The sequence below is a fragment of the Tachysurus vachellii genome, chromosome 4 (assembly GCF_030014155.1).
Source record: "Tachysurus vachellii isolate PV-2020 chromosome 4, HZAU_Pvac_v1, whole genome shotgun sequence".
In the NCBI taxonomy this organism is placed as follows: Eukaryota; Metazoa; Chordata; class Actinopteri; order Siluriformes; family Bagridae; genus Tachysurus; species Tachysurus vachellii.
Window position 1 is genome coordinate 18,213,210 of NC_083463.1, and position 14,442 is coordinate 18,227,651.

Sequence of the window (14,442 nt, forward strand, 5' to 3'; positions counted from 1 at the left end):
GTTCTACAGAAAAGATTCAAAAAGCAGTTTTTTTTTACTAAATAAATATGGTGAACGTAAACCCATTTCTACTCTCTGAGATGACACGTGTGTGAAATACGTATGACATAAGTATCTCAAATTTGAATATGTTATCTTTAACCACTAAACGTCTGTGTATGGGTCTCTGAACAGAAGTAAAAACATCTCGGACTGAAAGCCAAAAGTTTCCCTGAATTTTTATATATTCGTTTGTTTATACTGAGTGAAAATTTCTGAGAAGTTGATTTTCATACTGCTGAAGGAATGAAATGCCAGTGTCGTCATCGGACTCATCATCAGACTCACTCGCTTTATTAGCTGCTTCATCTTGGTCACATTTCATTTCTTACAAGCTTACAGTTATGTCATTATGGAGATTGGAGAGCTAAGGATTGGAGATTGGGGATTTAATCTATATGAAGTCATCAAGCTTTTTAGGACAGCATATATATTGTCCTTTTTGGATCAGAAAAGTATTCATGTTTAAGCAATTATTAGAAAAAGAATCTTGATTTGTTTTATAGCAGGAATAATAATACATTTATTATGTATTGTGTAATTCTTACAAATCAATAGTGCAATTGATATATGGTTACTAAATATATATTCTTTTACCATTTAAAGTTATTAAATGACTAGTAAGAAACACCAAGTAAAAAAACACTTAGTATTCCTAATGTTCTCTGGAACATCTAGCCCTGGCTGGGCTGCAATTGATTTTAGGAAGTAACAGCAGGGTCTGTCTCATCTAAGTGAATGTTTTAGGATGTGCCATACTGTTTAAGTAGGTAAACAAGTTGTATTAGAGTGATCTACCAAAAAATGAGATTTAAATTAAATTTTACAAAATGATAAAAATTCAAGAGGAGTACTTTTTGGTCAATGTGATACTGATTAAACAGTCAATAATCAGTAGAAGGTTGACTATAGTCCAGACTAACTGAAATATACCTAAAGACAGATGCAGCCAAGCAACAACACATTGCTTCATTCTAAATTAAAGGTTGTCAAAGTACATCTTGGTGTCATAAAGTGTTAGCATGTATTATTTTGTCTATGGGGCAGTGGTGACTCAAGTAGTTAAGGCTCTGGGTTGTGGATCGGGGTTCAAGCCCCAGCACTGCCAAGCTGCCACTGTTGGGCCATTGAACAAGGCCCTTAACCCTTCCTTCTCTAAGGGCGCTGTATCAGCTGCCCCATTGCTCTGACCTGGCCCCAACCTCCTCAGTTGGGATATGCGAAGAAAAGATTTCCACTATGCTTTAATGTTTATATGGCGATAATAAAGTCTTCCATGCCCCCATTTCATTTTAAGTTGAATGATAAGTTTATCAATGTAGCTTTCGCAGAATATCATCAGCAAGATCTGTTTTATCAAGCTCAAGAAATTAACAGTATAATACAGCAACAGTTTATTCATCCAAGCTTTTGTGTTTCAAATCCTGTCTTCCATTCTTTTTTGTATAGCTGAATTGGCCAAAGTAATAAGTACAATAGTACTGTATACACAGAAATTTATAAGTGTAAAACACTAAAAGCCAAAATCATGAATTTTATATCCCAGGGGCTGTATATGAAGACAGAACAATACGAAGTCTAGACCAGAACATTGTGGGACACCATATGGCACCTTTTTTGAAGAATATCCATTCACCCAATTTTCATATATTAAATAATATCTTAACTAGGGCAACTTCTTGTGCACACATACAATAAAGTTTTCCGGTGATATTTATCACCCCAGATGGTTGGAAGGGTGATGTAGGACTGCAAATGAGAAATATTTACAGAAATATAAGCTAAAACAATAAGACACTTTTATGAATCCTTGACCCAATTGCTAAATCTTTCTTGTGAATTTTGGTCTTAGTTTAATTTTAGGCATGTTTCTGTCATCAAATATAATAATAAATCTTTGATTAAAACATTTTACACTATAGATGCAGAAATAATATAATAACTGCCATTGTAGATGCAATTGTTGCACAATTTGAATGGCACTGTGACATTCGGTCAAGTTAATCCCCCTCCAGACCACTAGAGGACACCTTCACCTGAATTTAGAATGAATTCTTTAGTTACATTAGAACGTCCGTTCATTTCCTGGGCAACTTGACATTTAAGACACGTGGACTCTATCTATAGTGTAAAGCTTTAATGGTTGCATGCAATCAGTTCAGGGCCATGTTCTTTCTGATCTTTTATTTGCTGATTTTGATCTCTGATGTTTTTGATTCAATGACCCTGCCTTTACCTCTGAGTTGGGCTTAATTGCATTCTGCGAATTTTTAGTGTCTTACCAGATTGTCTTGACCTTGTTTTGTGTATTGATGAAATCTCCAGCAGATGAATCTATATTCAACACTTCTGAGTCCTTTTTTTAAACACATGCAAAGAATATTTTTGGAACTCTAAATAATCATTTAGACTAACAAATGTTCACAATTCACTTTTTATTACCATCTCAAAGTAGATACAAAAGGAAGCTGTAAGCCATGAAGCACTAAATAATTTATGCTTCGACAAAGTGGCTTCTTCAAAATAAGTACTTATTAAAATACTTCTTCTTTCCCATGACATTGATAATCAATGGACATTCTTCATATAGGGGTTAAGTTCCCCCATTATTTAGCCAAAGATATGAGAAATGTGACTGTTCTGATTTTTGGTTTTGTAACTGCATAAAGGCATCCATGGGCCAAGCAGATGGGCATTGATGTATCCTGAATGTGGGGGCAGAAACCAGTCACCTATCAACATCCCAGATGAAGAAGCACTGGTGTCCCAGCAGTGCCAGGATCTCACACTGGAGGGCTTTGATGTCAAATCATCTAACAAAACCTCCATGAAGAACACAGGCAAAACAGGTAAGTCATTACATTCTGAATTTCATATCATAAACATCTGACCTCAGTGGTATTTCAAGGACTGAAAATGATTGTTATGGAACTGAAACTAATACAATTAGAGAGATAAGAATGTGAACTTTTCCACTATTTTTTTTTTTTTCATAAAAATTTCTAGCGACTTGAAAATCTCCTGCTTTATAGTTAGAGAATGAAATCAAACATGCCAAAAATGTCAGAAACCTCTCTTTTGATCCTGGCCTTTGCTTGCCATGCATTGGCATTTTGTAGCAAATAAAATAATTGAATTTAAATAAAATAATTGATGTTTATGGATTGCTTTGAAACTGTCAGCAACAAATATGTGTACATAATCAGAAATCTAAAGAGATCTTCATCAATGCTCTAATTAAACTGCATATATCAACCAGGGTCACTGCATAATTTACTGTTATAAAATCATTATATGGCTGAGGGTAAGCTTTACTAGAGACAGTGACAGTGTCCATCAATGTCCACATACTGTATACCAGCAGCTCCAGTCTACCAAATGTCTCCAGTGTCTCATATTCTTGTGTACCATTTGTATACACTTTGTGTTATAAGGCCAGATTTTTTTTCAGACTCTAACTATCATCAGCACCAAGATATACTCTGTGGAATGAGGAAAGTCTAAAGGTCAAGCTCCATTCTAAATAAAGGGTTTTGAAAATTAAAATGACCAACTGCATGCCTTCATATCAGTCTACCCAATGGTCTTAATGAATTCCTGTCAATTTGACATTACAGCCTCTTCTCCCATGTGGAGACTCCAAGTGGAGGACCAACTGGTCCCACGTTTTGTGATCTAGGAAACATTATTCATATGCAATGCTGTGAGCCCCCTGCTGTACCCAACATTACAAGAACCTGAACTGTTACCATAGGAACCATATAATTGTATAATTAGTTTAACCTACTCGAATGACTTCAGTTCTGGAAACCAACCTAGAACTTCATAGAACTTCCCATGACTACATACCCTCTACCCTAATCTGTGGGGTGTAGTACTAAGAGAGAAAATGTCACTGACTTTTTTCTGAATTAGCAATAAAGCCAGAGCCATATCCCTTTGGACACAGAACAGCAACTGTTTGACCACTGAGGCCCATTTTGTCATTCACTTTAGAGCAAAATGTAGGATCCAAGATTTATGGCATTAGCCGATATATTCACCCTGCATTTGCACACACATTGGAATTTTTTTACACTGGCAAGAGCAGTTTGTAGCCATCCCCCAGTTTGAGACTCCTATACGTGAATAACCATTCGAGTTTATACTCCATACAAACATTATTTCCTGGAACAATGAAGAAATAACACAAGAGAGCTCTTTCTGTCTCAAACACTGCAGTTCATGTCCCTGCCACTGCATTTGAAAGCTCTGAAGTATTTGACATCGTGAACATACCCTTTCAATATGATTGAGGGTAGGCTTTACAGAGTATTGACATTGTGCCAAGCTTCAGTATTATGCGACACGGTTCAGGTCAGGTGAATGGCACCTTGTGACATCAAACTACTCCCTGGGTCCACTCTCTCATGTGACAGAATCTACACTCCTAAGAACGCAGCTCTAAATGAATACACTGAAGAGACACTTGAACAAGGATACATTCACCCCTCCACCTCTCCCATGACAACCCAGTATTTCTTTGTGAAAAAGTGAAGTGGTGAAGACATATATATTATACTGAGCTGTTAAGTAACAAAACCCAACAGTGTGTGCTCTTATAGAAAAATAATATTTGGCAGGCGAGTGTGATCGCTCCTACCACCATAAAGTGTTTTATTGTTTTTAGTCCACAGCAATTTGTCAACACTAACATACAAAGAATCATAACATATTAAAGAATGACATCAAACTTTATATTTCATTTCTTTAGAATGTTGTGGAACATCTGTAAAGTGAGTTAGTTCCTCTTATCTTGTTTTTCCCTCTTGTTTTTGCTGTCTTTTAAAGTTAATAAGACGATATGCAGCTTATCATGGCACTGAGAAGCTGTCAAGCTGTCCTTTCTAAAATATTTTCCATGTTGGAAAATGTAAAGTTCCAATCATGCTTCTGACAGTTACAAAGTGCTTCCCTGGCAAATATTTTTAACAACGGAATATTAAAGATTACATATCATTTTAAAGTACATTATTTTAAGCTGCTTATATGAAACATCCATCAAACAATTCCCTGTGTCAGTTGTTATTATTGAAATTATCACATTGATATAAGCCCTTCAGCTATGACTGAGCAATGGTGTTACAGAAAATTAATCAATACCTTCTGACCAATCAGATTTAAAAATTCAGCAGTGCTATGGTATGAATGCTGATATGGTTGTCAGTAGTTCCAACTGATATTGAAAAGTGTATCTTAAAAATGTTAAAAAAAATTGTGCTAATATTTATAATACCCTATTATTAATAGCTGCATCAATATTATTATTATTATTATTATTATTATTATTATTATTATTATTATTATTGCTATTACAACTACTATTATTATCATTACTATCAATGGCTGTATTAATATTACCATTATTAATATTATTATTATTATTGCTATTACTAACACTATTTTTATTTGTCCTCTTCCTGATCCTTTAACCTTCCCCTCATTCCGGATGAAATGAGTATATTTGTAAATATGTTTATCATTACTACTACTGCTAGTACTATTATTACTATTTGTCATTTCTTATTAATTGGATTTATCATTATTATTATTGTTATTTATATATATATATATATATTTTTTTTTTTTTTTTTTTTTATGTGATTATCATATATTCCCACTCCCACACTCAGTTGCACTTACACACACACACACACACACACACACATGCCCAAATCGTACTGGCTGTTATGTATGTTTTGTTGATCTTTGTATTTTGCAGATAATTTCTCTTCTGTAAATATTGTAATTGTCTGTTTGCATAGTAAAATAAATAAATAAATAAATAAATAAATAAAATTTAATAGCAAAGAAAGATGAATGACACTCAGTGTATTTTACTCCCTAGAGGCCAATTCAAATACTCCTAAATACCTTATGGGCTTGAAACAACGTCCTTCTGATGACAAATTCATGGCTGCTGCAGTATTCCCCCAACTGTTTCAGTAAATTCCTACTAATATGAATACAAGACATCCAATGCACCAATTCTTAAGTCTCCCTAGCATCTACAGACTGGTTTACTGTAGCCTCTATATGTGCCACAATGCCAACATTTTCAACCCAGTACTGACTTCATTGTTGACCTCATTCACAAGGTGACATTGCCAATCAGTCATCAATCATGTTTAATGACCATGCCAAATAGACTTCCTCCCTGGCCTAATTTACTTACCATTGTTAAAAAACAGATGAAGCTCTTTTATAATGTATGTAGACTGCATGGTTAATTGAGAAAGCAGTTTTCAAACTGAGACCTACACTTCATATCACGTCTAGTGGCCAGGAGAGTTCTTCTTCCAGGAGCTCATATTTTTCAAATTTTTTGCGCATCACTATAAATAGCAATTGGAGCTGCTACAGTACGTACCCTGGGTGCAGAGCTTCTAATATCAATTGGCCTAAAGCTTCAGAGTAGCTACAAATGTTTATAACCTACTCTTATCATTGGCTCTCATCTCAGCTCATTCTTAATCACCACCAGAATCCACTATCATCAGAATTCTGTACTGCTACCATTTTTACTAGTATATATGTCTGTTTGAAATTAGATATTATATAGTCATAGCATGTAAGTACAGTATATACAGCGAATAAGTGAATTCCTAACAACATTTCAATTGTTGTGACAATGAAGTACTGAAACCTAAATCATTTTGCAGTAATGATTTTTAATCCTCTTTCTGTTGTCACTCCACCAGCCTCGAAATATGGATGAAGATCTCAATAAAATGGACATAGCTAGTTCTCAACTCAGCAGCAGAAATTGTCGTGTCGTGCCACTCCACCAACCCAACTCTTTTTTATTGCACATCCTTTCTTTTTCTTCCTAGTCTCCATTCATTTGAAGAATGACTACTTTGTGAGAGGAGCAGGCCTACCTGGGCGGTTCAAGGCAGAGAAGGTGGAGTTTCACTGGGGTCACAGCAATGGATCAGCCGGCTCAGAGCACAGCATTAATGGAAAGCGGTTTCCAGTTGAGGTAGGTCAAGCTATACTGCACTTAATAACTCATCATAGGAAGGATAACTAGCTACGTTGTTGCCCCTGCTCAAATTCACACTATGAGTTTGAACTTGAGTAAGAATTTCAGTGCGTCAGTTTGTATTATTCACCAATGTAGTGCCTGCTTGAGTTTGTAGCATTTATTCTATTCCCAGTCCATTTGGCTTCACCCCAAGCATGTTAACAAAAGGAATTAGCTGTACATGTGCTCTCACAGTAAATCTGCCAGATCTAAATTGGTTCTGCCAATCTCAAATGAGACCCTAGTGAGATCCCGGATGAGTTCTGCCCACGGCTCAAATTTGAAATAAAAATGTTTCTAGAAGTGCTAATAATGTTTTTTTTTTTTTGGTTTTTTTTTTTATTTAGTATAACTGTATATATGTCTTTTTTATATATTATCTATATAATGCATACATCATATATATGACATGTGCCTTTAAGTCTTCTTTTTAAATCTAGTTAAATCATTTCTATTTTTCAAGTACAGTTACTGTTACTATTTTATTTAGGTGTATTGGCTAAATATGTTTATCAGCTTAGTTCAATGTTAACTTAGTAAATACCCTTTTCAGCATATGCAAATAGGTGAGTGTGATTTAAAGCTGTTGAAAACAGGCTAATATGTTTTTGTCTGTGATTGTTGAGACAAGCTACAAATGGACACCATTAAAGGCTGCAGGAAGAGTAAAAAAAAGTCACAGAAAGAGTAATTGGTTCTCATTAGCAAGACTTTTTTAAGGTTTTGGAAGTGCTGATTAGTGTTCAGCTGAAACACATGTGGAAGCCCGGGGTCTTCTGATGTGTTGATTTGTCTAGAACCTACAATACTTGGTTTCAAATGCAGATGTAACACTCCAGAATCAGGAAGATTTATGTGTAGAAGTTTAATTGTGGAAAAAGCATAGTAAACAATTGTAATTCAGTACTCAAAGCAGAAAGGCAGGCAGTGTTGATAAACCATTCAGGCCTGCAAACTTGACAAAAGGGTAATCCAACAAAGACTGAGTTAATGAGGTCATAAAAACAATGAAGGCACTCAGTGTTATACCACTCAAAACTTATATACAGAAAACGGGCAAGACTTCATAATGAATATTTAGACACATCAGCTAGAATAGGAATTGTACTGAGAATGAATAGTGTTAATATTCAGGAGAGTGTGACCTCTACTGATTTGGAGGGGAAGTGTGACGATTGGGCAGCAGACCCTGATTTTAGTTAGTTTAATTTTTTTGCAAGGACAAAATACATTTCACTCCAAAACTCCACAGCGTTATTAGAGACCTTTGACACAAAACGACATGCTTAAATGTCCCAATTTCAGTACCTTAAGAATAGAGTTTGAAATTTATTCAGTGTGTAGCATAGAATTTTCCTGGCCAAAAAAATAACCAATGTACAAAAAATGTCCTCTCCGTCAAGAATGCTTGATACATGTGTTTCATGTACATTTGAATGAAACTAAATTAGAAACTGGGGACAGAGAGAGTGTTCCTAACATAAAATGTCCTTTCCAATTTGGATCCCCAAAATTTAAATGGTTTTGTTTTTTAATACCTGGTTTGAGGTTAGTGGATTGCGCTCTTTGCCACTACCGCATGATATCGTCATACTACATTACTGATATGTGTCACTTTCAATATATCAGTTAGAATGATCTGCATAAAAACACAGATGCTGTACTGTACTTCATCTGCATCAGTTGCTCACTTATAAGATTAAACTTACTAACAGAATCAGTGTCAACGTGACGTTTTGCCAGTTTTGTGTACAAATTGCATTTTAAGCTCACCGTAATAAGGGTCTAAGAAAGGAGACGAGAGTTTTTCACTCTTGTCTCAAAGCAAGCATACTTCATTTTGGGTGCAATGGAGGACAGTGAACAAACATGTGCAATTTTTCATGGTTAGCAAACACAAAGATGTGGAGAATTATGCTGAAAGATGAGAAGCTGCCAGAGAATTAGTTGAGCCAGAACATGATTGTCAGAGAGTGTGAGAGTGAGAGAAAGAGATAGAGTGAAAGAGAGAGTGCTAATCCTATTTCCTTCATTTCAAACATCTCTCCCTTTCTGTCTACTCTCCCAGTGCACATGTCGTGCAGATTGGCATATTTTTAAAGAAATTTGTGTGACTGCCCTGACACAACTTTCAAGGCCATATGTGAACTGTGTATATTGTTCCACCTTTAATGTAATTGTTAGGGATATACATTTCCTCTAAATCCATCCTCCGGGATAATGAATAATCCTTAATTGTCGCAAATGTCAAATATGGACAGGTTCCCGAATGACAATATGCATGATATCCTGCATTTATTCGAACACATATATCTGCGGGAATGTGGATGGGATTTTCAGCCTGACAAAGAACTGTGAATCAATCAAATAGGATTTCGTCTACAATGTAATTTAGACCTTTTTACAAAGCTATGCATAGGTGTGAGCTGCTCGGTGGTTTGTTGGCTTATTAAAAAGCTGATGAATGCCAGTCACATTTTCTTATGTATGCTCAAAGATGCAGATTTTCTTCTATAATTCGGATGACTTTGACAGTCTCAACACTGCAATAAAGGAGAGGAGAAGCATCGCTGCCATGGCTGTCTTTTTCCAGGTGAGGATCATTTTCTGCACACAAAAGTGGATTTAGAGCACATCATCTTACAATTTTTAAGGATTTGCACACACCAACATGCATCCAAAGTTATAAATTGTTAATGTTATCAATTGTCAATAGCTTTTAGTGTTTACTGTTTTCTGTTCTTGCCTGACATAGTCTTCTGCTGTTGTAGTCCATGCACCTTAACGTGTTACATGCCCTGCATTCTGAGATGCTTTTCTGCTCACATCCTGACCTCACTCATCAATAAGGTGTTTCCATCCTCAGAACTGCTGCTCACAGGATGTCCTTTCTTTATTGAACTTTTCTAAGTAAACTCTAGAGACTGCAGTATGTGAAAATCCCAGATCATCTATTATAGGAATACTCAAACCAGCCCATCTGGCACCAACAAACAAGCCACAGTGAAAATGACTTAGATCACATTTTTTTCCTCATTCTGATGGTGAATCTGAATATTGCCTGATGCTGTTGGCCTGTATGTGCATGATTTTATGCATTGCACTGCTGCCACATGATTGGCTGATCAGATAATGGTATGACTGAGTAGGTTTACAGGTGTTTCTTACAGAGTGCTCAGTGGGTGTATATATAGATACTTATTATGTGGCTTGCTGTTTTGATTTGATCTATGTCGTTTATCTTATGCTTACACTTACTGTTGCAGATGCAGCTTAAAATGCAAAGCGCTCAAGTTTAAAGATCCATTGTTAGATGAAGATGTAAACAATGAATGCAGTAGTCTGTTTTTCAAACTACTCATTGACACAAAGAAACATGCTATGCTTTCTCGCACTGTCCCTCAGGTGATGGGTCTATTTCTCAGGCTGAAAGTAGAGCACAGGTGTGTTTTATGTAGGTCTGTTGTCAGGCATTGACAAACTAAAAAGCCGTGAATACCTAAATACTTGCTGTGAATTCCGGCAACATTATGGTTTATTGCTTTTGGCACTAAGACGAATGCTATTGTTTAAAGCAAGATCCTCATGCATTCACTCCTCAAGCATCCTCAAGCATCCAATTCTCATGGAAGTGTGTATCTAATCACAGTGGAGCTTTTATACCGGAACTTCCTTCGGGTTCTGTCTTGGTATCTTTTCAAACCTTATCTGTATATATAGTATCTAATTAAATTAAGGAGATATAACTCAACAGCTTAAATAATTGCTTGTTAACAGAATATCCAAAGCTTGTAATTGTGTGTAAATGTTTATGGATTGTGTATTATATAACAGTGTGTATTATAGAGCATGAGGCCTGTGTAGGTTTTGTAAATTGAGATTTTTCACTGTTTTTTTTTAGATAGGAAAAAATAGCAATGTAGCTGCTGAGCCTATCATCACCGGTCTCAAACGGGTTGTTCATCATGGTGAGTAAAAAGTTTGGAAAAATGAAGACAATGTTTAGAGGACATTAAAAACCTCCACTGCCAGACATTTAGCGAAATGGATAAAAAATGCCTTAAAGGACATTCCTGTAGTCTTACTCAAGATGTCTAGCCAGGCTGATTGATTGATTTAAATGAGACAAATTACAAACTTTTTATGGTCCAGTAGTCTAGTATGGTCAAGTAGTCATCTCCCCAATCAACTGGCACACAGAGAAATGTTACCTACATGTAAACACCCACTTTCCAAAATTTCCTATATAAATACCAGGACAGATTTATAGCACACTGAGAATGAGCACATGACCCAGAGCATATTTAGAGCATAGAAAAGACTGCATTAATTTGGGTATATTTGTTGCATGTGTTCAAATCACCAGAGAAGGAGACGAATCTTGCACCTTTCATCCTAAGGGAGCTGTTGCCCTCCTCTTTGGGGAGTTACTATCGTTACACTGGCTCCTTGACTACTCCTCCATGTAGTAAAGTAGTGGAGTGGATCATCCTAAGTCGACCGGTTTACTTTTCCTACCATCAGGTAAGTGTTCACACACATACACACACACACACACACACACACACACACACATAGATTATCACTCAGACACTATCTTGTCCAGTCAAATTTTACACAGGATTGTTGTAAAGTTTCATTAGATTAGATCCACATTTGTAGACCTAGTTAATTTGATTCCTGTTATTGTAAAAAACAGCTAAGTTAATAAAAAGCTTTTTGGTCTGATTTTGTGCCTCCATAGATAGAGCCAGCAGATAGGCGAACGCTTCAGTGCAAGACAAAAAAACAATTGTGGGAAAAAAAACAGAATGGACAGACTATGGATGAGTGTCACCCATGCAATCATGTACAAACATCACCTACAGCTTGTGTGCGCTCTGCTTGAACCTGACTGGTGTCCTTGTCCCATCCTTCTTCCTATCTTTCACTGACACATGCTTATGGAAATAACCAAGCTGTGTCTGCTGTTCTGAATAGAAACTATTTCTTGGAATATGAAAGTGCTAGAACGTGCAAACTGAAACCCCCAATCTCGCACTGTGTCCAAACTCTCATCCTCAATATCTGAAACTTTCTAATCTACTGCATGCAACTGCTGATGCAGCAGTATAAATAAAAATAAGATTAGGCATGGTATAAAATGGAGTTTCAGATGTTCTCCCAGCAACCACATGGGCACTTACTGTAGGTCTCCATCAGTGAAGAGTTAATACTTAAAATAGACTTCATATTAAAATTAGAATGAAATTTCTGGTTACATAATTGCACTTTTTTGACAAAAGTTATAGATGGGGACATTTATAATTAAACTGGCATCACCCACACGAGGATGGGCTACTTTTTTCAATCTGTTTTCTTTCAAGGTTTCTTCTTTATAACGTCTGTGGGAGATTTTTCTTGCAATCATTACCTCTGACTTGCTTATTAGTCATAAATGAAAAATTTATCATTTTTATCTGGAATTTTATTACTTCTGTAAAGATGCTTTGTAGACAATGTACCATTCTTAAATGCGTTATAGAAAAACAATTGAATTCAGTTGAAGTTTCTTCAGATTCACCTCCCATCTCTCCTACACATGATTGTATTGCTCTACCTGTGATTGTGTGAATATGTGAGTCATGAACAAATGAATGATTGAATGATGACATGTCACATACTTCAAATAACAGGTGTAGCAGATAATTTCAGTATAATGAACCGTAAAGTTATGAAACTTCATTTTATTACTGTGTAAATGCATAAACTGCTTTTACTGTTCAGAATGTCCAGTCTTCTGAATCCGTAGTTGGCAAGTGCTTTCCCAGCACTGATCATTATTTTTCTGCCACATGCATTAGTGAATCAGGTCTTAAAAGGATGCGTGAAGGCACACACAGCTTTGCCCTCCAGTGAGGATTATTGCACTGCTGTGTTCAAGTGCTTCACTCAATCAGCCCACTCTAGCTGTACACAGCATGCCCTCTATTCTAGCCACTTGTATGTGTCTTTCACATTAGATATTGCTTTACCTGAGGCTGTTAGAATGAAACATTTTCTCCAAAACAACCTGAAGGCATTTCAATATTTTTTTTCAAGACATGCACACTTAATAGTTGACACATTGTTGGCTGTTACACTTTGACAGCCTTGTCAACACACAAACTATCAGTTTACAGTAAGTCCAAGGTTATCAGTGCATCCAGAGTGAATAACCGTATTTGCACAATATGTATTTATTAAGTCAAGTATGAACATGTTCATGCTACGGAAAGTGTTCAGACGGATGCGCTGATACTATGACCATGAGAACCATGTTCTAAAGTATGGCACTCACTGCTGTTTATTACTTGTGCCCTACAGTTGGAAGCATTCTACTCTATCTTTACTACTGAGCAACAGGATCATGTGAAGTCAGTGGAGTACCTCAGGAACAACTACAGGCCCACTCAAGATCTGCACAACCGACTTGTCTTCAAATCTGCAGTGAAGGACGCCTGGCTTCCGGACCCTATGACTGATGGGCATGCCACAGACACAGAGCCCTCTAGAGGTAAAAAAAAACAAAAACAAAAAAAAACAGTTTGTTTGAATAGGAAGTGATAGAATGTTATTTTACCAAGGAAAAAAAAGGTATGATACTGCTATAAACAAGCTACATACCATGAAATACCTCTGTAGCTGAAAAAAGAGATGTGGATGCTTTTTGAGGTTTCAAATTACTGTAAGTGGATGGTAATGTGGAATTTCTAATATCTGTAAGAGAATTCTTTAATAAAAAGGAGTTGTGAAGTCCAACAGTCAGACATCCTATTTGATAGAAGAGCGTAGCATGAAGAGACAGCTCATGCCAGGCCAAACAGATCAAATGGGCAGGAGTTTGAATGCTCTTGCCATAAATCACTGTTGTTTCCATCCCTGGCAGTGGGAATTGATTGCTTTTGGCGGTGATGAATAGGGAGCAATGTAACACAGCCAAGGGGCAGAATAATCATCATTAATATTCATTCTAAAAATAAAACTGTGCAAATGGATACTGTGTGGCAAAAATAAAATCTAATTCTGACAGACTGTAATGTGGAAGAATAGATTGTGGAAAACCTACATAGACAACAATTTCTGTCCTGCCTGTCAGTTTATGAATATATCTCTGACGCACATTTTTAGTCTTTTTAGTTTAGTTCTTTCAGGAGTTTTTGTGATTGTTGTGGCCAAAAATGCTTGATTTTAATGCAGATTTTGTGTGACACACAAAATAGTTTGTGTGTGTTTTGTTTTTGTAAAACTACTTAAACTCTTGTTGTGGGTATCTAAGGGTTTTGGCCCAAATCTGCAGAAAATCTGATATAATTTTG

The 14,442-nt window shown here is 36.2% G+C and overlaps 1 protein-coding gene across 2 annotated transcripts in view; it reads left to right on the top strand.

Annotated features, from left to right (window-relative positions):
* Nucleotides 1–14,442, top strand: part of ca16b (carbonic anhydrase XVI b) — a 79,378-nt gene that overhangs the window by 41,181 nt on the left and 23,755 nt on the right. For both annotated transcript variants that reach the window (XM_060868150.1, XM_060868151.1), the window contains exons 3-8: nt 2,709–2,888; nt 6,912–7,060; nt 9,603–9,698; nt 11,007–11,073; nt 11,472–11,629; nt 13,451–13,640. In XM_060868150.1, the coding sequence (XP_060724133.1) occupies nt 2,709–2,888; nt 6,912–7,060; nt 9,603–9,698; nt 11,007–11,073; nt 11,472–11,629; nt 13,451–13,640 (840 nt within the window). The remainder of the gene's footprint in view (nt 1–2,708; nt 2,889–6,911; nt 7,061–9,602; nt 9,699–11,006; nt 11,074–11,471; nt 11,630–13,450; nt 13,641–14,442) is intronic.